Genomic DNA, 27,727 nt, shown 5'->3' with positions numbered 1-27,727 from the left:
TCAACCACTGAACCGCCCAGGCATCCCAAATGGTCCCACTTTCATTGCACTGACAAGGAAGTCATTGGTGCCCATCACCCTTCCTTACTATATGGTGATATACCAAATTCTGTCAAGAGCTATTTTAAGACATGCCTTGTATCTTTCTTTCTTCTTCTTCTCTCTTTTTTTTTTCCTATCAGCATCACTTCTCAAAGTCAGGGTCTTTTTATTGTTCCCTGGAATCATGAAGTAACTTTCAACTGTCCTTTTGCCTCCACTGCTCTTTATCTTTTACACTGCACACCAAAAATACCTTTCTGATACACAGATAGTCATGTCACTACTCTCTCAAAATCTGTTAGCCATGTAGAATGAAGAAAACAATCCCTAGCATGGTTGAAAGTCTGATTGTCTGGGTTCCTAAGACTAGCTCTCATCTCCACCTGCCATATTTCAACTTCCTCCCTGATTATGAAATGTATTGTGCACATACTCCAATGGTCTCATGTTGTTTCTTCAATTTGAATGTCTTTTTCCCCTCCACATAGTTTTATTGTTTATCTCTCAATTTAAATGATGCCTTTTCAGGGGAGGCCTCATTACACTTTAGTTACAGTTAACATTTTTTCCCCACTTTATTCCCAAAAGGCATTTCTTGGACCTCCATAAACACTTATTTTATTTTAAGGTAATGATTTATACTTGAATTCCTCAGCCAGGTGTCCCTGGGTTCAAAACCTGCCTTACCTGCTTATTTCTTCTAGATTTCTGGGCAATCGATGCCATTTCCTAATGTGCCTCCTCATCTGTTTTTTATTTTTTTATTTTTTTTAAGATTTTATTTACTCATTCATGAGAGACACAGAGAGAGAGAGAGAAAGAGAGAGTCAGAGACACAGGCAGAGGGAGAAGCAGGCTCCATGCAGGGAGTCTGATGTGGGACTCGATCCTGGGCCTCCAGCATCAGGCCCTGGGCTGAAGGTGGTGCTAAACCACTGAGCCACCCGGGTTGCCCTCATCTGTTAAATTGAGTTAATATTTGTACACATTTTGTGGGTCTATTTTTATATTAAGTCTGATGACACCATGCCAGCATGATACACCAGACTGTGTATACTGGGTACTTGCCCACTTGGCTTTGTTCCCCAGTAGATAGTAATCACTTGGAGGACAGGAGATTAATATTCCTCATCTTACTACCCAAAAGAAAATTTTTTACTCTCTTACTCTTCCTTGCCATGATTCATGGGACATTTAAACCTGACTCATTAGAATTAACATAATAATTTATTGCTATATTATTCCACAAAGGAGTTGGGATGACTTAGGAGATGCATCAAGAACAAAAGTATGGAACATAAATAAAATAGTAATAAGTGCATTTTGAATAATTGAAGAGTTTAATTTCACCAGTGTGAACCCAAGAGAGACACAAGCTATAGATGAGAAAATGTTAACACTTGTCTTCATTCTCTCCTGTTTTGTAGGATCTCGTCTTCGCCAAGAAGACTTCCCTCCGCGGATTGTGGAGCACCCTTCAGATGTCATTGTCTCTAAGGGAGAGCCCACCACCTTGAACTGTAAGGCAGAGGGCCGGCCAACGCCCACCATTGAGTGGTACAAGGATGGCGAGCGGGTGGAGACTGACAAGGATGATCCCCGGTCTCACAGGATGCTTCTGCCCAGCGGATCCTTATTTTTCTTGCGCATTGTTCATGGGCGCAGAAGCAAACCCGATGAAGGAAGCTACGTCTGTGTTGCGAGGAACTATCTCGGTGAAGCAGTAAGTCGAAATGCATCTCTGGAAGTGGCATGTAAGTAAAGATAATGAGTCTCGGAAATAGCATGCACTTTCACTTTGATTTATTTTTAGTAAGCTTTGATTTGTCCCCGTGGGTGCTTAATACCTAAAGAAGAAAACAATCAACATGCCATGCATAGTTTTTTACTTTGCCTTCTCCAAAGAAAGCTGGTCAAAATAATGTCAAGCCATGGTATTGCAATAAATTTCATTATATTGAAGCAAGGTGGAAATCATGTTTTTACCTTAAAGCAAAGTGACAATGATGTGGTCATGTTTAAAATTTGAATTATTAATGAGAGACATAATCAAGTATTAAAGTCAGCTATGTTAAAATGAAAAGTTTACATGTAACATGGCATGAAATATAGGCATAAATTCAGTGCTGTATCTATTTCTGTTATTTATATATACCTGTTATATATATTATACACATATATTTCTAAATATAATTTTTGTTAAACAACTTTAAAAAGAATACACTCTCTAGAATATATTAATTCTTTTACTTCCAGTCTGAATTCAGGAATCCTTACTGTAGGCATGTAAGGGAGAATACAGCAACTATATTTATCTATTTTTTCTGTCAGTAAAATTCATCAGAGAAGAGATCATTTCTGTAGAGACAAAATGTTCGTACATGGAAGCATTTTATCCAGTCTTGGTAATCAGCAGTAGTTAAGGGCTTGCCCTGCCATTGGCGTTTGAAAAATAGGTTTATTTATTCATTAGATAATCCAGATAGCATTTGTAAATCAAGATATCAATGCTTTGCATCTATTTGAACATTGACTTCATAACTTCATGCGTCATTTTCCAGAAAAAATTAAAATATATGATAGATTTTTTTGGTTTATAGATAAGGATTTAGTGTCATAATTTAAATGGTATCATAAAAAGTTGACATTATTTATTCTGCAGAAAGATTTTTATCTGGAATTTATCATTAATAAGATGGCAACTATTGGGCATAAAAAAGTTTATACTTTTCAACTTTCTGGTTGTACAGTATGTCTTCACAGATAAGAAATTTGAGTTATTTCAAGGTGCATACGTCTTGTTTATATGGCTAGAAGGGAGTGCTAAATAATAGCTCATGGTCTCATGTCTGTAGTAAAACTTGGTACTTGTACTCACAGTCTACATGATATCACATTCCATTATAAAACTTGTGTATGTGTGTATTGCAATTCTCAATAATTTATCAACTTTAAATAGGAAAACATCTCTTAGTAACCAAAGTTATACTATTTCTTCTGCAGCTACCTCAGTGAAATCTTTTGTTCTCAAGTGTCCTATCTTTACAGTTTGTACTAGGAAATCTAAAACCCACTAATGCTTGAAATGTGTACATCTAACAGGAAAAAACTAGAAGAATCCTAAAACCCAAATTTGTTTTCTGAAGTACTTTGAGATAGGAGCATTAGGACCTTAGCTAGCAATGCAATTTTTGCACAGGGCACTGGGTAATTTCATTTTTATAACTTCATTCAAGATGCTGTTTAATTAAGTGCAGTTTAGTGAGATTTGAAATACACACAAAACCTCCAGAATAAATATTCCCAAATCTATTTTTATTTTGAAATGTCTTATTCCTGGTAAATTTCAAACATATTGAAATATTTCAAAGTCAAAATCCCTGATTTTTCTTTCCCCATCAAATCCCTTTATAGTAAATATAACAAGCATTATTCTCCCATTTTATAGATAAAATGAAACCCATGATAATTAAGTGATGAAAACTCAGGCAATAAGTTAATGGGATTTTGAAGACCAGATCCTGATTCTTCTAATTTTTAGTTTTAAGGAATTATGCCAAATTCGGGAAAACACTCTAAATGATATTTGGCTTATTACATAAATAACAATTACAATTTTTTAATTGAAAAATATTTTAATGTTATCTACTCAGAGGCAAATATCTGTTTTTAATTATCAACTAACTTTTCTTCTTACTATTTAAGTTTATCTAAATTGGCCAGTCATTTTGTTATTGGGCAGCTATAAACATCTTTTTCCTTAAAACTTAGCTTTTTAAAAATTCCTTCCAGCACACATACTTCTTGTATTTTTATTTAACCTACAGATTGTCCTCTTTCCTAATTGCATCATTAATAATAAATCAAACTGTTTTAGGAGGAAAATTTTAAGTCATGATTTTTTTCTTGTGTACTGTGACAGTAGCACTTTTTATTTTTAAATCAATGAGCTTTGAGAAATGCTAAAAATACTTTTGACCTAGAGAGGGAAACAAGAAAGCTGCTAAATTGGATTTAGCTAGTGAATAAAATTCTTTCTTCTAATGTCGTGTCAACAGTTCATGCCATTTGAGGCAACACAAGATCCAATAATACCCATTTATATGCTTCTCATCTCTTTCACATTAGATCATCAGTCATCTCTCTTTCCTTATGTGTTTCATAAAATGTATTAATATGGAAATTTGGTCCAAAGCATTGTGCTTTTGCAGTATTATTTGTTACCAAAGTATATTTTTTTATAAAATGATAGAAGAGTAACTATAGATTAAGTCAGAGTTTGGCTTTCGTAATTTAGAATGTTCAACAATAAATGTTCAATCATGACATATCACTGTTTTATCCAGTAAAGGAAAGAATGGAAGCCCAGCAACGCTGTGTATTTGGAGAACTGTAGGTAGCTTGATAAAAGGTTGGTGAGCAGCATAAGTTGGAAAAGTAGATTTTTTTGTTATGTATATTCTCTTTGAAAGAGAATTGAAGATTAGGTTAAGAGGATGATGATTGAAGTCAGAGAAGAGTTAAGAGGCTGTCAAATGATTCAGAAAATAGTAAATATTAGATTTTGAACTGAAACTAGCAGCAAAGATTGAAAGAAGAAAATAGCTTGAATCAGCTTTAGAAATTATAAATCATATCACTTTATGATCAGTTTAGGGGTTTAGAGGATAAGAGATTATTCTCAGTGCTTTTTGTTGTTGATTTGTTTGTTTATTTTTTTTCCCACTGAGAGCCTAAGTATATACTGCTACATCCATAGTGAAGGCAGGTGTAGGAGAAATAACTGTAATGGGAACAGAAGAGTGAAGTCAGTTTTGGCTGTCTTATTTAATATGCCAATGAAACATTAAGGTAAAAATATCTCATGTTCCATTAAAAAGGGAACTTCTAGAACTGAGAAGAGAGATTTTTACCACATGGAGGGTACAGTGATGGGAGTACATGAAAAAGTGGACATGACTGCCCAGGGAGGCTGCAGGGAGTAGTTAAGAAGGGCTGAGATCACTCCTTTTGCTTGGAACCCCAGTATGTAATGGAGGGTGAAGGAAAGAAGTACTGGTTAGGTGGCTCTGAGGTGTCACAGTGATGGCCTATGGAGAGTGAAGTGACCTGATGAACAAGGAAATAACTTTAAGGGAAAAAAAAATGTTCTGTAATGCAAATGCCACATAATGGTTAAATAAAAAGTACTCTGTGGACTCTAGGAGTGGAGAGAACATGGCAGCTGAAAAATGAGTAGGTGGTGGAATTGGAGTGGCAAATGTGTCTGTTCTTCCAAGAATTTAGTTCCTCACTGAATGCAGTGTGAGGCAACTAGAGCAAGCTATCCAGCGTCTGTACAATTGCCATTTGGGGTCAGATATCTCTTTGTTGTGGGGCTGTGCTCTGCATTGGAAGATGTTTAGCAGCATCTCTGGCCTTTGCCCACGAGCTGCCAATAAGACCCCCAACCAGAACTGTGACAACTAAAAATATCTCTGCACACTGGCAAATGTCCCCTAGGGAGGTCAAAATCAGTTGAGAATTACTAATCTCTGGTATCTAGGTGATTAAGAGTGTAAGGATAAGTAGCAAACACACTTGTTACAACTTTTATTGTGAAATGATTATTGATGAAAAATACGGATGTTTTGGGGCTCTCCTTGCTTCACCTTGGTTTTCATTTTTACTTTCAAAAATCTTGGTTTCTGCTGTCACATGAAATGTGCAATTGTACTGATAACCATCTGTCTTGACAGGTTGTATAGAAAGAAGTCAGACTGTTCTTCACCATACTGTATATGTTCTCTTTTTGTTTTCCTTTAATACAAACTTCAGTTTTATATAACAGCATAAGATAGTGGAGGGAAAAAAATATTCAAGAACAATCACTGATAAGGAGAGTTGAATCACTTACTTCATATTTGCTTTCTCCCTCTTGGTTTGAAAAAAATAAAAAAAGGAGTAATCCAGAAAGTGTTTTTCAAATCCCTTGAACTCAAGAAAGGTCTTTAGGTGAAAGCAATTTTTACATATTTAGAAAACAGAATTGCAGGGTCCATAGCAAAGCACCTGGCACTGAAGAAGTTAATATGCACTCTTCCGATGAGACCACCAAGAGGGCAGAGGTGGAGCTGATGCAGATAGGATTTCAATTTGAACACCAGGTCTCCCTGTGTTTGGAGCAGAAAGAGCACAGGGGTCCCTCCACAGTTTGTGGCTGCCTCTGATACAGCCTGAGTCAGTGGCAGCCCCTAGAGATAGCTGCCGTAGCCCCAGGTGGTAAATATATGACAGCAGCTTGATCTATCGACCAGGGTAAGAGGGGGTTCTGGCCTAAATGAAAATTCATGAAAAATTGATGAAGTCCCCAGATTATGTTTTCTGTTTCCTTTTTTTTAGCACTATACCAGTGTAGAGAGGGGAGATTAAATGAGGTGCTGAACGCTTTAGTGGCAGGGAGGTTGTGGTTCAAAGGTCAGGGGTCACATAGAAACCGATCTATTTTTTTTTTCTTTGCTTTCTTCTAAAGCAAAACAGAAAAACTTTTCAGATTAGCTGTGATTTGATTTTGCTTGATAAAGATAGAATGGCAAAATACTTAAAAAGTGGCTTTTGATGCAACTTCAAAACTGGACAAATGTGATTCATAATTTAATTGGGGACTAGAAATAGATTGAATTCCATGACTGTGTGGTGATTTCCTTTCTTTTCTTTTCTTTCTTTTCTTTTCTTCTTTTCTTTTCTTTTTTCTTTTCTTTTTTTTTCTTTTTTTCTTTTCTTTCTTCTTTTCTTTTTTCTTTTCCTTCTTTTTCTTCTCCTTCCTTCCTTCCTTCCTTCCTTCCTTCCTTCCTTCCTTCCTTCCTTCCTTCCTTTTTCTTCTTTCTTTTTTTGTTTCTGTGTATCAAGACTCATGCTGCAAGAAAGTCGTTTAGAGAAGGAAAAGGCCTTGCATTATTTATAGGTCACAGATTGCTAGAATAGCAAAGCTATGGAACACTCTACAAACATAATGATCCTGTTTGCTTTAAATCCAAAACTAAATTGATGTTTTATCTGTACAAGGAAGAGAGGCTACAAGAGTAGACTGACTTTAGTAATAGAGGTCACAGGTGGCATTAAAAATGAACACAAGGTAAATTGTTTCCTTGATGTTTCCAAGTTAATAAATATGTGACTTTCTTCTTTTCTTTGGGCTGTCAATGAATATTATACAGGCAAATTACCTTTATACTCCACAAAGACACAAAATAAATTTCAAAAAAGGCCAAACCATGGAGAGTTTTTATTTAAAATTGCTTTATTGAGATACAGTTCATTTACCATACAATATACCTTTGAAAGTGTACAGTTCATTGTTTAGTATATTCACAGAGTTGTCCAACCCACACCACAATTAAATATAGAACATTTTCATCACTCCTAAAGGAAACCTTATACCCATTAGCAGTCAATCCCTATTCCTCTCAAACCCTCCTGCCTCAGTTCTGAGCAAACACTTATCTACTTTCCATCTCTATACATTTGCCTAGTCCAGACATTTCATATAAATGGAGTCATACAGTATATGGTCTTCTTTTTCTTAGTATAATGTTTTCAAGTCTCATCCTTGTTGTAATATCTATCAGTACTTCATTCCTTCATTTTGCTGAATAAAATTCTATAGTGTGGATAATACTACATTCTTTCTATACACTTTTGATGTGCATTTGGGTTGTCTCCACTGTTTGTTATGAGTAACGCTTCTATGAGCATTCCTGTGCAAGTTTTTGGGTAGACATAGGGCTTCATTTGGGTATTCTTTTGGGTATATACCTAGGGAAACAATCACTGAGTCATATGGTTGATAAATCTATTCAAATTATATGTAACTTTGAAGTTATCGCACCATGACTTTCCTAAAACAAATAAACATACAAACAAACCAATCCATTTAAGTGCACAAGGGACCGTAAGTCCATCTGGAACTGCTATTCATAGTTTTTGACCATAAAGAATGTAGGTGCAACTGATTTTTTCATGATTCTTCTAATTGTGTTTCTATAAATTTTAAGAGAGAATTCAGAGTTTTGTTTTTGTTTTTTAATTTGTGTTTGTGTTTTTGTTGTTGTTGTTTTGGTAGATTAGCAATAGAAAAATGTTCATAATCCAAGGTACTTGGGCCAAGTTAGGGCTGAAGCCGTAACCCCTAGTACCTCGGACTATGACTATATCTGGAGGTAGAACCTTTAGAATGGTAAGTTAAAATATAGCCACTAGGGTGGGTATAATTCAATATGACTGGTGTCCTTATAAGGACAGGACATTTGGACATGTAGAGAGACACCAGGGATACAGACACATATAGGAAATAGCTCATGAGAACACAGCAGAAAGGGGGCTGTCTGCAAGCCAAGGAGGGAGACCTCAGAAGAAACTGAAGCCTACACCTTGATTTCACATGTCTAGCCTTCAGAACTGTGAGAAAATAAATTTCTGTTGTTTTGACCATCCAGTCTTATAGCAACCCCTGCAAATTAATACAGACTATTAATCTTAAAACAGGGGAAACTTCTACTAACAGTATTAAGAAGAAATTAATCATGAGAATCAACTATTGTAGCATTCTATAGATTTTGTTCTGCCCTGTATCTACAGTGTTGGTCTGGGGTTGTTTTAAAAGAAATCTGTAAACTCAATTGAATGTATTATAGGCCATGAATGTATAGGCATCAAAGAATCAATCTAAAATATCTTTAACTAGGGAGGCCTAACTGGCTTAGTCAGTAGAGCATGTGACTCTTGATCTTTAGGTTATAAGTTCAAGTCCCAGGTTGGGTAGTTGGGTATAGAAAGCACTTAAAAATAAAATCTATATATTTAACTAGAAACAAAAGACAAAGCAAACATTTGGGTATCAGAAAACAGATGTATTTAACTAGAAACAAAAGACAAAGCAAACATTTGGGTATCAGAAAACAGATGGTTGTAGAAGGGTATTTGTGTGTGTGCGGGTGAGTGTGCATGCATATGCATATGTGTATGTCTGTTTTTTGGGCTGTTCTGTGTGTGTACCTCTTAATTTTGTGAAAGTCAATCAAATTCTTTCAAATACAGTTCTCTTCCTTGATCTTCACAAGTGAAGGTATGATATTGCTGCTCCTGGAGAACATGTTTGAATTTATTATCTAGTTAAATATGTATGCTATATTTTAATATCAGTTTTCTGTTGATTGAATTGACTGCACGCAGCCCCTCTTAGTACAAGTCTCAAGTTGCTATTCACTCAAATAAGCCTGAGTTAACTCTGACTCCAGGGAAAGTGCATAAATGAAGTAAAATCTTGATGTCCTCTACTTTTTTCAAAAGATTATTTCTGAAAACAGTATTGTCCTGAGCTCTGCGAACATGTAAATCCTATCCATGGATGACAGGTAAAACTATTCATAGTGATGCTAAGATGGATCAAGACAGAACATGCTGTAGTGAGTGAATGATTGTTTTCAACTCCAGAAACCTTTTTAAATGTAGTTAAGAAAAGGAATATTCAAGATTGTGGAGGGTTTTTCTACCCATAAGCTTCAATTTATTAGATTTCTATTAGTATGTAAATATAAGTTGATTTTAATAAAAATGCATACAGGTTGACATTATACTTAGAAAATGTAATTTGGGCTGCAACTTGTAGGCTTTTCTCTCAAGATTTGTGTTTCAGCACAATGGCCAGTCCCCAGTTTTCTTCTTTAGATTGAATTCATTTCTGATAAATATAATACACATCTTTCTATTATGAAGCAGCCCCCACAAGATTTTTGTAATTATGTAAAAGAGATTGCCCTTCTTTCATGCATGAGTTGGTAAGCTTTCTATAGCAGTATAGAAGTAAAAATAGTAGGTAAAATTTTGTTCAACTCTGTAAATTTTGCATAAAAATTTGTAGCAGTTTATGGTTTAACTGCTAAAGGGTGAGGTTCAATCATAAAACTGACATACTCTTTTATTCTATCTATATCATTGGAATTGTTTTTTTTTCCCCTTAGAAGATTTCAAAAACAAAACAACATTCCCAACCACCATTTTAAAAAAAATTAGAAGATATTTATACATTTTTGTCAATTGAGTATATGTTTCACAAGAAATAATTTGGGTTCCTGCTTGGGGTGATTTCTATTATCTCTCTAAAATTCCCGAGCATTACTTCCTGGGCCTGGGTAGATGTCAGTAAGTTAGTATTGCTGGGACTTGGTTAGAAATCAAACAAGGATTGTTTGATGGCAGGGGTTTGATGATGTGACAGATAGATATACAGGCCCAGACGCTGGTGAATCCCAACAGTTTGTTTGTTTTTTTTTTTTTGTATGTTTATTTTGCTTTTGCAGAAAATCTACCATTTGTAGGCACTTATTCCCTGATTAAGCCTGTTATATAATACTTAAAAGGCCAACAAACAAGGATGTTAGCTATATTACAGGCTCTAAAAGTCTGATTGATTATTTGTTATTGGCACATTGAGTCACATCACAAATGAAGGTTTGGGAACTAAGCTTACATTTACATCTAAGAAGAGAAGGAGCTCTTTTTTTTTATCATCTATACTATTTTTTTTCTGATAAGCAAGCTGTTTCCCAGTTATACAAGTACTTCCTAGTATTTATAAAGGCCATCATTAAGCTTTTCTATGTAGTTATCTAACATCTAAGTCTATACTAAGATTTTATAACAAATTTTATTCATTTATATACTATAAAGTTGACAATAACACAATATGACTTTATTTCCATAATAGAAGTCATATGTGCTATAGACCATTTCCTGTATATTACCCTGCCTCACTTTCCTGCTTCTTGCTTTCTCTGCTGATTCACATTGAGTGAGCACATTCAATGCTTTTCCTTAAATCAGTTAAAAAGTCTTTATTGGGTTTCCTAGTTGTTAGTAATTGAGAGTGATTTTAAGAGGTGATATCCTCAGTGGTGTTGTGTTATTTGTGAGAAACCTGGGCAACTTCATCAAAAGACCTTCTTCCCCTGTTGTGTAGAGTAAGGGCCTTCACAAAGAGTTTGCTCTGGGGGGCTGACTGGGTGGCTCAGTGGTTGAGCATCTGCCTTTGGCTCTGGTCGTGATCCCAGGGTGCTGGGATTGAGTCCCACATTAGGCTTCTCACAGGGAGCCTGCTTCTCCCTCTGCCTATGTCTCTGCCTCTCTCTCCATGTCTCTCATTAATAAGTAAATAAAATCTTAAAAAAAAAAAAAAAAAGAGTATACCACGAGAAGTAAGAGTGGCACCAGATGCTTCTGATTGAATATAAATGAAAATGTCCTGTAGGAAACTGGAGAGAAGTATAAAAGCAAAACCCTGAGGCCATGTTGGCTAGTTTGGAGAAGATAAGTGTATGCTGATTTGGAGAATGTACTTAGGGGGATAGAGGGAGGTAACTTAAATAGGGAAGTGGAGATTGGCAATGACTCAAACTCAGGAGTTGAGTATTCTCCTCAAAGACCTAAGGGAGCCTTTTAGTGTTTTTGATTGAGAAGTGTTACTCGCAAGTGTGGTATGAAGGAGATTTGTTAAACAGCGTACATTAGATGGGAGTATTGGAGAGCATGAATGGGGAGGCCTACTGCAAGTTACAGTATAGTAGGATGAGGGTTGAGATAAGCTGATGAATTAAGTTGATATCAGAAAGAGGAGAGATGGCATTCCAAGAGAATTGACAAACATTTAAGTCATGAATTTGTGGTTCAAGGCATGACATAAATTCAGTTTGCTACATTTTCCTACAGTGCTTTCCAGTTGCTAAGTACTCAGCTAAGTATTGAGGCTGCAGGCACTTAGAAGAGTTGTTTAATGTGTATAAAGTTTCATTGTTGTGAGATGAAAAAGCCCTGGAGATTTGTTACACAATAATGTGAATATACTTAACACTGCTGAACTGTACACTTACAAAGGGTAAAGATGTTATATTTTATGTTTTGTTTTTTTTTTTAAACCTCAGGTCAAAACAAAACAAGTAAACAGAGCAAGACATGACTCTTGCTGTCCAAATGTGTTAACAGGTTGATGCAAAATGTGTAAGTCCTTGGGCTGACATTCTGAGGGGATTCAGTGGAGGAAGAGGTTGATTCTGCCAAGAGGATTATGAAAGGAGTGGAATGATTTCTCTGGGTAGAAATGAGTAATAATAATCACTGCTCTTACTAAATGCCAGGCTGGTTTTTAAAAATGTTTTATACTTATGATTTATTTCATTCTCAGAATAACCCTGTTATTTACTCTCTGTTATAGCTGAGGCCCAAAGAATTAACTTGTAATTTTTCAGACTGCAGTGAGAATCAGGATTTGAACTCAGACAACTTCCTCTAGAGTCTGCTTTGTTAACCACTAAGACTCCTTATTGATTCATTTAAACAAACAAATAAAATCCTTAGACACATAGAGGAAATCCCTAGCGTTTGTTTTAGTTATTTTACTCAGAGATGATGATTTGATTATATGTATACAAGGAGGATGCTGGACTAGATGAGTCTAAAGCTTTGTTCTGGTGTTAAAATTCTGTGATTCATGGGATATTAAAGAAAAGGAACAACAGAAAGGGTAATCTTTACTTTCTTTTTATTTAGTTATATATTGACATTCGAGAGCTCATTAGTTTATTCAAGTAATTTGATTTTCTCTGTACAGTTCCTAGTTGTCAAATATCAGTATCAGGAAAATCCATCACTTTCAGTTCTTATTGACACATTTGCAGGTCAAAGCAGCTTGAAGATGAAGAATCCAATTCGTAAGTAGAACCATCTATCATTTAATATCTAAAGATAACTTGACTAAGTTTTATAGAAAATGGGGCATGATAAGAGCAATGATACCTTTATAATATTTTCTAGAGTTTTTGAGAATTACTGACATACTTACATGCATTTATCTCATGGCATATGTACTTGTCAATATTTGCTGACTTTGATAGTTTCTTAGTTCAGTACATAGTATCATGAACATTGGTCAGTTGGGCTTTCAAATAACTATTTCCTTTTAAAATGAATTAAACAAAAGTTAGTCTTTCCAATAAATGGTATAAATGATATTGGGGCAATTGGATTTCCATAGGCAAAAAAAAAAAAAGAAAAAGAAAAAAAAAAGAAAGAAAGGAAAAAGAACCTCCTCAACTTAAACCACACACATTCTACAAAAATGAATTAAAAATGGATCATAGACTTAAATGTAAATGAAGTATAAAACTAGAGAACCTTTAGAAGGTAAGATAAACCCTTTGGTATCTAAGACTTAGTGAAGAGTTCTTAGACATGATACCATAACACAAACCAAAAAAAAAAAAAAAAAAAAAGTGACTTCATTAAAGCGAAAAACATTTATTCTCTGAAAGATCCTATTAAGAGGATAAAGAGATAAGTAATACAGTAGGGGAACATATTTGTAAATAACATATATCCTAACATATATCTGACAAAACTCATATTTAGAATGCGTAAAAGTCTCTTGAAATTCAACACTAACTGAAATAATCCAATTAGAAAATGGGGACAAGACATGAAGAGACATTTCACCAAAAAGGATCTATGGATGGCAAATAAGCACATGAAAAGATGTTAAACATCACTAGCATGTTAAGAGTGGGCCAAGAAATTACTATATACCTTTTGCCAAAATAAAAAAAAAATGACTTAAATAAAAATTTTATTTGTGGGTGAACCATGTTGAGCCCTGTCAATGGGGAGCAGATGCACCTGGTGAACTATGCGGAGGACTACCTGGACTCCATCGAGTCTCTGCCTTTGGACCTGCAGAGAAACGTCTCCCTGATGCGGGAGATCGACACCAAATACCAAGAAATCCTGAAGGAACTGGATGAGTATTATGAGAAATTTAAACGTGAGACAGACAGTGTCCAGAAGAGGAGAGTGTTGCATTGCATTCAGAGGGCCCTGATTCGGAGCCAGGAACTGGGTGACGGGAAGATCCAGATCGTGAGTCAGATGGTAGAGCTGGTGGAGAACCGGACCAGGCAGGTAGATAGTCATGTGGAGCTCTTTGAGGCACATCAGGAGGTCAATGACACCACTGGCCACAGCGGCAAAGCTGGCCAGGATAAGTCCAAGAGTGAGACAATCACACAGGCAGAGAAGAGCAACAACAAGAGGTCCCGGCGACAGCGCAACAATGAGAATCGAGAGAACGTGGCTAATAATCACGACCATGATGATTTCACCTCAGGAACACCTAAGGAGAAGAAAGCAAAAGCCTCCAAGAAGAAGAAACGCTCCAAGGCCAAAGCCGAGCGGGAAGCGTCCCCCGCAGACCTTCCCATCGACCCAAATGAGCCAACATACTGTCTGTGCAATCAGGTCTCCTATGGAGAAATGATCGGCTGTGACAATGATGAGTGCCCCATTGAGTGGTTCCATTTCTCCTGTGTGGGGCTGAATCACAAACCAAAGGGCAAGTGGTACTGTCCCAAATGTCGAGGGGAGAATGAGAAGACCATGGACAAAGCCCTGGAGAAATCCAAAAAGGAGCGGGCTTATAACAGGTAGTTGGCAGACCTCGAGGAACAGTGAGGAGAACAAGCGAGCCACTGTATTTATTACGTCACCACCTGTGCTGAGGTGCAAGGACCGTACATTGTATATTTTTAAAGAATGTTAGAAAAGGAGCCATTTCTTTTGCAGGGATGGCAGTGATTCTCTGCCTTTTGTTTTCATTGGTACACACATGTAACAAGAAAGTGGTCTGTGGATCAACATTTTAGAAACTACAAATATAGGTTTGAATTAAACACTCAAAAAAAATTTATTTGTGACAGCAAAGAATGGAAGCAATTAAAATGTTCCTCAACAAGTAAATGGTTAAGCAAAGCCTGCTATACACATATCATGGAATATGATTCAACAATAAAAAGGAATAAATTGAGATCCATCCATCCAACTTATTAGATGGATCTCAAGGGCATTATACTCCGTGAAAAAGGCCATTTTGAAAGATCACAGACTGTATGATTTCATTTTTATAAGCTTTTCAAAATGACAAAATTATAGTGATAGAAAATAGATTAGGGGTTGCCAAGAGTTAGGGATGGTGTAGACGGAGGCATAGGTGTGACCGTGAACAGAGAACAAGGAGGTATTCTTTGTGTTGATGAAACAGTCATGCATCTTGATGGTGATGGTGATTACACAAAGGTGTACACACGGTAAGATGATATAGAATAACCTACACACATACATTGTACCCAAGTCAGATGCCTAGTTTTGGTATTATGCTATCATTATATAAGATATAACCATTGGAGGGGTAACTGGGTGGAGGGTACACAGGACCTCTGTACTAGCTTTACAATTTATTATAAATCCATAATTATTTCAAAATAAAAAGTTAAAATAAATGAATTGTTAAACTCTCTTAGATATACATTAAAATATAAATAAGAAATATCTTATTAGGAACCAAATTATTTATTCATTTGTTTATTGACTTAAAGAGCGAGGCAGATAGGGGCAGAGGGAGAAAGAGAATCCCAAGCAGAGTACAGCCTGAAGCCCGACCCTGGGCTTGAATTCACAACCCTGAGATCATGATCTGAGCCAAAATCAAGAGTCAGATGCTCAACTAACTCAGCCACCCAGGCACCCCCTGAATAATTTACTTTGTAACTTTTAAATATTTATTTATTTATTTATTTTTTAAATATTAAGAACGAGAATTGTTTATTTTATTTTTTTTTAAATTTTTATTTATTTATGATAGTCACACAGAGAGAGGCAGAGACATAGGCAGAGGGAGAAGCAGGCTCCATGCACCGGGAGCCTGACGTGGGATTCGATCCCGGGTCTCCAGGATCGTGCCCTGGGCCAAAGGCAGGCGCTAAACCGCTGCGCCACCCAGGGATCCCAACTTTTAAATATTTAAATGTTTTACTTAAATACTGAATATTTCATATTTTTTGTGACTTATTTGTGATCTGTTTAAAATTACTTAATCAGACTTACAAATTCATTGAATTCATAAATTCAACATGCAGTACATTCTACATACAGTTCTATGAATTTTCCTTCTGTTTCTGATTTTTGCTCCATCATGGTTGTTTAGTTTAATGATAGGCATTTTTTAAGGGGAAGCTGTGGAGGTTAATGTAAAATGGGTGTGGTTGTTCATGGGAGTAAAGAGTCCCTAATATATGATAATGAATGGGATCCTTTAGGGTCCTTTATATAGCTGCTGAAATTCTCTTACTCTAAATTCCATTGAGATTAAGAAATGCAATCCAGCCTGATTCTTTGTTGCTAAAACTATGGGTAGAATACTGTTAGTAGTTCTGAGTGTCAAATTAAATGCACCATGAAACGAGGAATACTTCTAGATGAGAAATAGCAAGTGTTTAAGACTGTCACAAGTAGGAAAAGTAGAAGGAATTGGATTTATTGAACCAGGAGCATTGAAGACATTGGTAGGTCTGGTAGTTCTCACCAAGCACATCAAGAACTGTCAAGACAAAGAGAGAATATACTTGTTCTGTTGACTTTTGAGGAAAGAAAAGAACCACTAGATAGAAGTTGCGGATTTTGCCTTAGCAGGCTGGGCAATGATATCGTGTATGACTTCTTTCCTGGGATCTTAAGGATTACAGGCAGACCAAAACCAATGTGATAATGTGATCAGAAGAAAACCTTAAAAATTGTGTAGAACTATATATTTTTGGTATGACTTTGCTTTATTTTTCCTCAAAGGAAAAATCAGTCTCCCACAATAATGAAACAAAGTGACAAACAGTCTTGGTGACCTATTCAGTTGCAGAATAATCCTCATCACTTTCCGATTCACAAGGAATTCTATAAAGTAGAAATAATTTCCTTAAATTTAGTATTATCATGTTTCATGAAAAGTCCTTGGAAAAATCCCATTTGTCCACACATCTTACACATCTTATTTTGAAATCCTCTGAGATTATAAGCAATTAAATTAATTGCATTTCGTAGCCCAACCCCTCATTTATAACATATAATTCCCCAGGACCCACATGTCCAAATTCAAGAGCAGCTTGATAGAAAGGCTGATTTATTTTTGTTTTCTTCCTGGATCTGCTTTGAATATTCTTAAACGAAGGGGGGAAATGCTGTGTTTAATATTCATATAGGATTTTCTTTTTAAAAGCAGCCTCTCTCCAAAGTCTGTTGTTAAACAGGGCTACCTAGAAAGGGGTCAACTTGTAAAACCCTTCCTAAGTACTTGTTTGGTTCTTTAGGATTGATGGATAAGCTGATAGAATCTAATCTCCAAATGTGTATGTCATTAATAGAGATGTAAGAATCTCAATTTACTTTGTCTTTTTCTATTCTATCACATCATAAGGAAAAGCTTTACTAATGAAGTACCCAATGGTAATAACCCATTATATGCTAGAATCTCTTTATATCAGATGACATGCAAATGAACTGTTCTATTTCTGTGGAGAAAGAGAGACAAGGAGTGGTCTAGTTAATCATACTTGAGGGCTGCCATAGTTGTCTTCTGGGAAATATTATCATTATTCATTCTTATTTAAGGGTTCTTATCCTGTGCATAAGAAAATCTCCCATTCATTCCATTTGGGTTTGATGTTAATTACAGGGGCATTAATGGAAGCTTTCTCACAAGAAATAAATGTAGGATTAAATCAGGAAAAAAAAAAAAAGACGCAAACTTCGGGTGAATCAGGTCATCGTAAAACCGTGCATTTAGAAGCTGGCAGGTTGGAGGAACTTTAGAGATCATCAGTCTTGTTCAGGAGTAGAAACTGAGGCCCTGAGAAATGAACTGACTTAATCTGAGCCCCTAGCTGGTGAGAGGCAGGCTTAAGATGACAAATAAGGAGCCAGTTTCATGAGACAGCGATGTAGGGAAAAGATAATTCTGGGAATTTCTTTTTCCAGAAAGCACCAGATTCTGCCCCTTCTACTGTTAACTAGGTCTGTAATTCTTGGCAAACGTTTAATCTCTCTGAGTCTGGTTTCTTGAATTTAAGGTTGAGGAGGATGGGCTAGATCATTTGTCCTCGAGAAAAGGGAAATCAAACTGAGCTAATATAAAGGGTCATCTATGATTACTGAACTAAGTTTATTGGAAAAAAAAGAGATTTCTAATATATCATTTACATTTGGCTTCAAGAAACTTAGAGGAGCCAATCTTGGATATCAAGTAAGTTTAGCAGCAGTCTTTAACTGGCCTGTCCCCCAGTCTGTGCAAATTTCTTCTTAGCCCAGATAATATCTTTTTTTTTTTTTTAAACTATTTCTTCATGTGAATTCTGGTTGACAACAAGTAATTGATAATATACTGGTAAGTGAGTTTTTTCCTTAATCTTCCATGTCTTTTAAGGAATTAACTGATCGTGTATCCACATCTATGCAATCCCTATTCACCTTGTCACCATATAATTAAGTCATTTTTCTTTTTTAATCAGGCAATCAGGTCTAAGGTAAATGATGTTTTATGCAAAATTGTATACATTCTGAACCAGTATTTCTGGTTTCTTTAAGTTTAATGCAAACAAAGGAGTATAAATTTCTAGTATATAACTTGAATCTTGTTTTGTTTCTCTAAGAAGGAAATGAAGATTTTTTGTTGTTGTTGTATATATGACTTATCCTTAGTATATAAAGTATTGTATTAGGTAAACTGCCCATTTGCTATTTACCAAAATACTTTCACCTAAATTTTGTGATTTTATGTACATAAACAGGCATATATTAGACCAAAATTACGTTTCTCTTCTCTTTGGACCCATATTATCTGAATTACTATAAAGACCTTTCTGCTGTGCATGTCAGTTTGTTTTCCTTTTCTTTATTTTGTCTTTCACTTTGATATGTTTTTCTGGTTATATGTAATATATTCTTATTTCAGAAATGTGAGAAACTATTGAGGAGTTAAAAAAAAGTACTGTCAGAAATAAGCATCATTATTTCCACTATGTTTTAATGCATTTGTTAACACTATCACTATCGTAATAGACAATCTGTAAAATGAATTCAATTTTGTGTAATACTCCAATAAAATAAAAGATATAAATACTATACATATAAATAAATTGCTCTATAACTTGGTCATATTAGATAAGATGTAACATAATTTTAAGTTTTTATTTCTTCAAAGAATTAGAAATTTGGATGTCTCATAATAATTGCTTGCACGTATACTCAGGACATAGAAATAATCTAAATTGCAAACATGTTTAGTAAGTCCTTCCAAATTCTAGCATTGTGGTTTCATGAATGTTTTCATGTAATGGTTTTACTTCCAACTATTCTATAATATCTCTGTAAAATAAATTAAAATTATTAGTTTTTCTGTCACCAAAAAAGTTGTTTTCAGCTTTCTAATGGTGGTGATACCTTTTGTGAACACTAGCCCTTCCTCTACCTTTTTATATCAACTAATGTATGATAGGCCAAATTTTACATGGTAAAAAATCAACATAGTAATTGTTAATTCATGGGCTCACTAGACTTTGATGGCCTTTTTCACAATTGTTATCTTTTTTTTTTGCTTGAGAGTTTGTAAGTAGTTTATTCTTCATTTCTCTTTTAAAATTTTATTTATCGATTTCTTTTCTTTTTAAAATTTTTTAAAGATTTTAATTCCAGCTAGTTAACATGCAGTGTCATGTTAGTTTCAGGTGTACAATATAGTGATTCCACAATGTATTCTTCATTTCTTAAAACTTTTTTTAACAAGTTGGTATCATTGGTTCTGGAAAGCAAATTTCAAATAGTTTTCTTTTTATATGTGATGTCAGTTCTCAGAAAAATCAGTTCATTGCATCCAACTGATTTTCCTTTACCTTTCCAGGTCCTCAGTTGGAGTGACCTTTGGAGTGACTGGTGTCTTGAGTGATGTAGTTAATGAGATCTAGCGACATCATGACCCTGACCCCTTCATGGCCCTGGCTCCTCTCATCCATCTTCTTAACCCCACAGGCTGAGTCAGTGTGTAGAATCAGGATTAAACAAGTGTGAATAAACAAGTTCAAGAGTTTTCTGTCATGACTGCCAGCTCATGGCAGTGGCAAAGTAAGACATAGAGAACTTAATACTGAGAGTGGTCTTTTGTGCGCCTCCATGAATCCTGCCAGAGAGATCCTACTGTTTGTGGTCAGTGCAGTGCATCTAATCTCAGTTTGCTCCATTCCTGGACGGTGATGGCAGTTGGCCTTTATAATCACATAGCTGTTGGCACATTCAATGAAAGGATGGCTGATCTATCACTTACCCAATGTCACACGTTAGGGAACCTTTTATCTCATTAACTATGATTAATGTTTGTATGTAATGGGCTTGTCATGTAACTGTTCATATTCAGCAATTTTGAATCCCTTAGCTTATGTGAATGGTGAAGGTATTTCTTTTTCAGAGGAGAGCTTTATCATAAGGACTGAGTAGGTGTTCTGAAATCACCATTGCCCCATGGCAGAAAATAACTCTGTGATACAACTCCTCCTTAATTCTTTCCCCATTATTGAAGTTTCATTGTACTACCTGTCACTGAACTTGGGATGTCTTTATATAATTGCAGTCTAATTGAAAAATACGAACAGTTTGGTTTATATAGAAAAAAAAAATAGGAGAAAAAACAGTAGAACTTTAAGGAAACATTTGTCTGTCCTCTCTTGGCTAAAAAGTTGTTTTCCTAATACGATTTCCTAAGTCTGTTTTCCCAAAGTGAGATGAAAGGGATAGAGATAAGGGATGCAGTTACTTTCTTGCCTATGGCTGTGGTTCTTGCTTTATCTGGTCTACATTTGACAAGTCCTTCCCCTTAGCCCAGGGCAGCATTTGATAAGTTGACCAGTCAGTGATTAAACATATTTATTTAGTTCAATGGGTCAGAGCTATTGCGACAGATAGAAAATTACTGATGGATGATCAATTTCAGCACCTCTGACATCTGGCCTCAGTGTAGTCCATCATCTGAGGACTCATAACGCATTTGCTTGGACAATAACATGCTCAGCTACCTGTGTGATCACAGACCTGGATATTGGAAATATTTTGTTCAGAATTAATAAGACTGAAGTCACAGGAATTAGAAGAGTTCTGCAGTAACATTTGAAAACTTAAAAACACCCAGTAATTTATACTGTTTATGTCCAGAATGAGAGCTGACTTGTACTTTATGCTCTGCTGTTTTGGGTGATGTTTTTATTGTTTCTTTAACAAGTGTATATTGGAATTGATGAAATAGGTATTCGGAAATACTTTGGAAGCAATATTACATATAAAAAGATTACTTGTGTCAAAATACTCTTTGTAAAATTTTTAACGAGTTAAAATAACCGTCTTAAATTTGGGGTCTACTGAAGTTACAGGATTATCAAAATAAAATAACTCAAATATCTACTATTCAAATTCTTTCAAAAAAGATTTGTAAAAACCTTTTTTCTATACATTATTACTGTTGAATGGTTCTTCTATCCCAAATGAATTCTAAAAATAAAGAATAAGAATCTTGTAGCAAATGCTAATCGAACATGGAGATATATTCTACTCCTCTGTCTAGTTCATTAAAATTTATTTGAATGCAATCTTCTTCACATTCCTACTTCAGACTTCCACATAAAATTTAAGAGTAATCTTGTGATCAGTTTTTTAAACAAATATGATTCAGGTCAGCAGTTTGTTTTACTGTATGCTCAAAACTCAAAATCTGGCCACACTTGCTGAAAATTAATAGGTCACAATAGATAAAAAGCTTTATCTTTTATTTTGGCTCTACCCTCATTTTTAAATATTTCATGTGACTATTCCTATATCTCTGTGTTCATGTGTCTAATGGCCTACTTTATGACAATCCTGCATTTAATATTTATGTATGCTGTCATAAAAATATTTGTGAAGCTGAAAATGATTCTAAGTCTTTAAATAGCTTACTTTCACACATTTCCTTGAATTTTCAAGCTGATGAGAACTTAGAAATATTCTTTGCTCATAAAATAAAGATTCAGCTCATTGACATTACAGCTTATATTTATTCACTAAATCCACACCTGAGCTATTTGTCATAAAATTGACAGACCCTGTGTAATGTCCAGTTCTTTTAATTTTCTTTTTTTTTAAATGTATTTATCTATTTGAGAGAGAGAGAGAGAGCGAGCGCAGGGAGAGGGGCAGAAGGAGAGAGAGAGAGAGAATCCCCAAGACAACTCATTGCTGAGTGTGGAGGGCAATCTGGGGCTCTGTTTCAGAAGCCTGAGATCATGACCTGAGCTGAAATAAAGAGTAGGATGCTCAACCAACTAAGCCACCCAGGCACCCTTGAATGTCCAGCTTTTGTACAATAGGTGATGACCTGGCAATATTACAGGCCATATGGTCATTTTTTTTATTGCTAAAGACTTCCGGATTTGTCTTAAAATTAAGTGAGGTTTCTTTTATACTTCTGCAGAAATCTTCAGCAGTTGACTGCAGCATTTTATCAACCTATCTCTCCTGGAGAACTCTAAGTTGGCTTGGAAAATTTTGGAATGAATTTGAGAGTTTCAGGATCCTTTCTTAAATCTAGATGTATGTATCAGTAAAACTGTTATAGATATTCAGATAAGACACAATTAAAAAATAAGGGAGGTCAGATGAAAATAACTGAATTTGATTTGGAGCATTGATTGGAAGTTATGGGGAAGGCATTGTGACATTTTCCTTAAAGAGCAGCCTCTCTAAATAAAACAGCGTTCCACATTTGTAATTTACTTTATCCTTAAAAATGATGACCAACACCTAATGCTTTTACAGATATTTTGCACTTTACTTTTAAAATTGGAGGAGGGGTCACTTGGTGCTCCATATTTTGATTAATCGTTAAATGTCCAAATTTGCCTTCCCTTTTATGTTACACTCTACCTCTCTCTGCAATAACATAAAATTTTTTTTGTTTATAATTTATGGCATATAAACTGTATATAAGTTGCCAGAAGTAGGTCAACAAATATTTCCATAAAAAATGAGCAAACATGGAAAAGTAATATACATTATTTTGGAATAAAGATCATATGGATCAATCCATTACATGAAAACCTGTGGTTCCATCAAAATGAATCAACTCCAAGAAAAATATTGAATAATATGAATTGATGTGTGTTGAATTTTCTTTGGGTAAAGGAATGCTGCTACATTAGATTGCCAGGTGCTTTCACATAGAAAAGGATGTTATCATCTGTAACCTTACAGGGACACTGAGCAATTAAGCACAGTAATGCATGCTAAAGTGCCTTATGAGCTATAAAAAGCTCCAACAATGTGAAATATGTTATTTAATGTTGTTTGAGTTTGTTGAAGTGGACAGTAGGGAAGAGAACACACAGCAATCCATTCTTAGAGGCTTCTGTGCCCACAGTCTAAGACTTATGGTTTTATGGAATTCATATTGACATGTAATGATTTTTCATGCAAGGACATTAACATTGGCCAATTTCATGTACTAAAATGTAATGCAAGGAGACGCTCAGAGTCACTATTTTTAAATGCTGCCTTCTACACTGCCCTTGTAAGCATTTGAATCACTAATTTGGAATGACTTTTATCCTGGTCTATTGTTTTGTTTTTCCATAAACCCTATTAAGTGCCGTTTTTTTTTTTTTTTTTTTTTTTTGCTTCTTTTAAATTATTGGATTAGTGTTTTGGGTCATCAACAACCTTGATTTTCTGCATGTAAATTCCAATTTTTAGGCATTGGGAGGAATAGTTATGATACCTAGTGAATGGAAACACAATTATTTTAACTTGTAATATGCATTGGCATTTATTACAGTGTGCCCAGCATATGCATTGTGCAGGATAACTTTGGGAAGATATGAAAAAGGACTAAGACAGTGATGCTGACATAGTAATCTAATAATTTTACTTGGGTGACCTAAAAGGATTTAGACAATGGGGGAATTTTGCAAATTATGAAGCTTCTGAAACGTGTGCTGAAAGAATACAAAGTAAATCACATTATGCCTCTGATCTGTATTGATTCATATTATAATTACCTCACAAAAAAACTGATGATATGCTAATATTAAATTGGTAGTTATAAGTTGATAGCAATATTTTATTTATTTATTTATTTATTTATTTATTTATTTATTTATTTATTTATTTTGATAGCAAAATTTTAAATGTGATGTAGCTACACAAAATACGGAAGGAAAGTTTGCCTTTATTCCATGAATTTAAGATTAACCTGGCACAATTATGATTTCTAGTAATTACAAAGATAGAATTCAATCGCACAGCTGGAATTAGAGTGATAGCAATTGGATTTAAAAATTTTTTGTGAGCTAAGTACTCTGCCCTCTTCTGTATTCAGAATATTATACATCTCAGCCAAGTCTGAATACAGACTTTAGGACAAAAAACTGAAAAAACAATTGAGTTATCATTTTAGTGATTTGAAAGGGCAAATTAAAGTTGGAAATTATTGTACCTGTAGCCAGCCTTTTCTGACACTCTCCTTACAATGAGGACTCTCCCCAATGTCTTATTAATCAGTGTTTGGGTGAATTAATAGATTTACATATTATTTAGTAGACGTTTAGTATTATTATATCAGTATGAGTGTAAGCTATTGCTAATTTTTTTAATACTTTTACTAAGATCCATGTAAGTTTTTCACTTGTTTAAATTAAGTAAGGAATAATTTTGTTTTAAATATTTTCCAGTTAGTTAAGCCAGAGTTTTTTGGCTTGTTTTGTTTAAGCCATGATGCTCTGCTGGAAATCAATCTTAAAATTTTTATTTTATATTATGTATTATGATTTTGTTTTATTTAAATTTATTTAAATACATTAAAACTTTTTTTTATATTATGTGTTAGTTGGAATTTCTTGAGTAAAAATTCTGAGCATAAGTTCACTTTGTATTATTAAATCTTGAGTATACATGATCTAGTATTTGAGTGAAAAATTTGGCCTTTTCTTTACTTAAGTCGAACACTGATTATATTTGGGAAATTTTTCACACGCCATTTCATCTTCATTTCAAACCACTGATGTTTAGAATATTAATTTATTCTTTTCTTTATGAGGATTTTAAATGACAGGTGGTACAAAAACTGTCAAAAGCCATATAGCTAGTCAGAAGGGATTTTTGACACATTTCCCATGTGTCAGTTCAATGATCTGGATTTCTTTACACTTAAAATAATATCTAGAGTATTTGTTCTTAGGAAGAATTTTTAGGATTGGTCTTTTTGTGAGTATGAAGTACAATAAGCAATTGTGATTTTGGGAGTTCAGGATCTTGGTATATTGAGGTATAACTCTATTCTATGTGGATGAAGTATATAACTGCCCCAAATATAAGTGTGTTTGTGTGTGTGTCTATATGCGGAAAAAGAGCAAAAAAATAGTATTCAGCATTAATCTATTTTCCAGTTATACACATGTGGACTGTTTACTTTGTGATCACAAACATAGGCAATTTGTGTTTTTTTTCTTAATTTCAGACTAGTGCCCCTTACCACCTATGCCTTCAGATAGATGTAAATTTAGTGGTCGTCCATACACATGTGTGCATGAGTAAGCATTACCTAGGCAGAGAGTTGAGGTTATAACTTAGTTCTTGCCATCTCTTCCCTTTTGTGCAAACTGGAATAGTTAATAAGTAAATTCTTCATTAGCTTTCATAATCAAGGAATATATAGAAAGCCACAAAGTTAGCTAATTTAAACTCAGATTATTGCTAACCCAGTACTAGACTTAAAGAGAAAGACTGCTCAAAAGGCTGAAGTCCAGTCAAATATCTTTCTTACAGTGATGACAACATAAAAAATGAAGCTATGATGCTTTACTCAAAGCTTCCTTCTCAGATCTATTCCACATGTGGTGTTGTGGTAATATTGCAAGCAGTGAAGTATTAAAACAGTTTTGTCTTGTATTCTTTCATTCTGACAGGCCAATGACATAATGTCGACAAGCCATGTCTGATAGATTTGAAATTAGAAGTGAATGCCCTGCCTTTTTTCCCTAGCTCTTGCCTAATGGCCTTTGAGCCAATATGCTATTTCACTGCTTCCGACATACAATCTTCCACAGTAAGTCTGGGAACAGCTTGGGAGGGTATTTTCTCAGGCTGCAAAGGATGGTTTGATCAAAACCATATTACTTTGTTATTAAAAGAGAAGAATGGAGAGGAATCAACAGTAACAACAAAGTCTGGTTCAGGATCTGAACTCCAAAAAGCAATTTGCCAATAAAGATACTAGCCCTATACATACAGTTTAATTATTTCACAACAAAGTTAACCAGCTGATTTTCATAAATGCCATGGAACAACAGCATTTAGACAGAAAAAATAGAAATTTAAAAGGCTCTGAGGAGTGCCTACACTATATTGTATTGTTCTACTATATAGTTTACTATATGGTAATTGTGTCATCCAGGAAAATGATAAGCATGGAATCATGACTTTAAATACTCCCAGGCAGAAATGTAGTCGGGTTTTTTGTTGTTGTTGTTGTAGTTTTTTTCACTAAACCAAAATTTTCCTTCTCAACTATATAATTTGAGATTTTTTTTTAATTATTGCTTTTGTAAAGACATGGAAAAATTTAGAGAACTTGAAAATAATTGAAATTGATTATTAGAAAACTTTGCAAGTATTTTCTTCAATTATTTAATTAATGAAGTACTTACTACAGTTTATTATGAATCTAACCTGTTTCACTGTGCATTAAGGCATTGTTCTTGCTCTTTGACTACTAATTGGAAAAAAGGACATACACATATGAAACTGTTGGCCATTATAGGCAGTGGACAAGAAAGTAATAAATATAAGTAGATGCGGGACGCCTGGGTGGCTCAGTGGTTAAGCGTCTGTCTTCGGCTCAGGGCGTGATCCTGGAGTCCCGGGATCGAGTCCTGTATTGAGCTCCCTGCATGGAGCCTGCTTCTTCCTCTGACTGTGTCTCTGCCTCTCTCTCTCCGTGTCTCTCATGAATAAATAAATAAAAGCTTAAAAAAATATATAAGTAGATGCTTAGGATAGAAGCTTTACTATATATACATACACACACATGTATGCGTGTGTGTTTGCATGTGTGTGTATAAAACATTTAAATAAATGCTTCCATGAAACAAATTCTTATTGGAAACCCAGTGTCCAGAGGCCAGGTCGGATAAAAGTCAGGGATGTCTATTCCTTCCTTTCTTGAATCTTCAGACAGTTCAAATGGTTTAAAACCATTTTCATAGGATACCAGGGAGTCCTATGCTAGATGCCAGCTATGGTGTAGAGGAGTTGGTGAAGCCTTCCTCTTTGGGAAGATGTTTCCTGAACCAAACAGAATTCAAAAAAATTGGAAGAGAGGATAATAGGGCATATCAGAAAGGAAGAATGTTGTGAAGACAGAGATGTTGAGGGGGAACCTGGGTGGCTTAGCGGTTGAGCATCTGCCTTTGGCTCAGGGTGTGATCCCGTAGTCCCGGGATTGCGTCCCACATTGGGGTCCCTGCATGGAGCCTGCTTCTCCCCCTGCCTATGTTTTTGTCTCTCTCTTTATGTCTCTCATGAGTAAATAAATTAAATCTTTAAAAAAAGAGGGAGACATCAAGCCATGAAGAACCTGTTTTTTTTTGTTTTTTTTTTTTTTTTTTTTTTTTGTTTTTTTTTAGGGGCTATAGGAAGACCAGCTTGGTAGGAGTAGAGTTTAAAATATTGACTTATAAGGAGCCTAGGTCAGGTGCAGCTGAGTTAACAGGAA

The 27,727-nt window shown here is 35.1% G+C and overlaps 1 protein-coding gene and 1 pseudogene across 14 annotated transcripts in view; both read left to right on the top strand.

The window, feature by feature from the left end:
* Positions 1 to 27,727, top strand: part of ROBO2 (roundabout guidance receptor 2) — a 1,635,852-nt gene that overhangs the window by 1,115,441 nt on the left and 492,684 nt on the right. For all 14 annotated transcript variants that reach the window (XM_077878775.1, XM_077878785.1, XM_077878780.1 and 11 more), the window contains one exon: positions 1,470 to 1,796. In XM_077878775.1, the coding sequence (XP_077734901.1) occupies positions 1,470 to 1,796 (327 nt within the window). The remainder of the gene's footprint in view (positions 1 to 1,469; positions 1,797 to 27,727) is intronic.
* Positions 13,696 to 14,830, top strand: LOC144301734 (inhibitor of growth protein 1 pseudogene; annotated as a pseudogene).

The sequence above is a fragment of the Canis aureus genome, chromosome 30, assembly GCF_053574225.1.
Source record: "Canis aureus isolate CA01 chromosome 30, VMU_Caureus_v.1.0, whole genome shotgun sequence".
In the NCBI taxonomy this organism is placed as follows: domain Eukaryota; kingdom Metazoa; phylum Chordata; class Mammalia; order Carnivora; family Canidae; genus Canis; species Canis aureus.
This window is presented reverse-complemented; position numbering and strand designations above follow the sequence as displayed.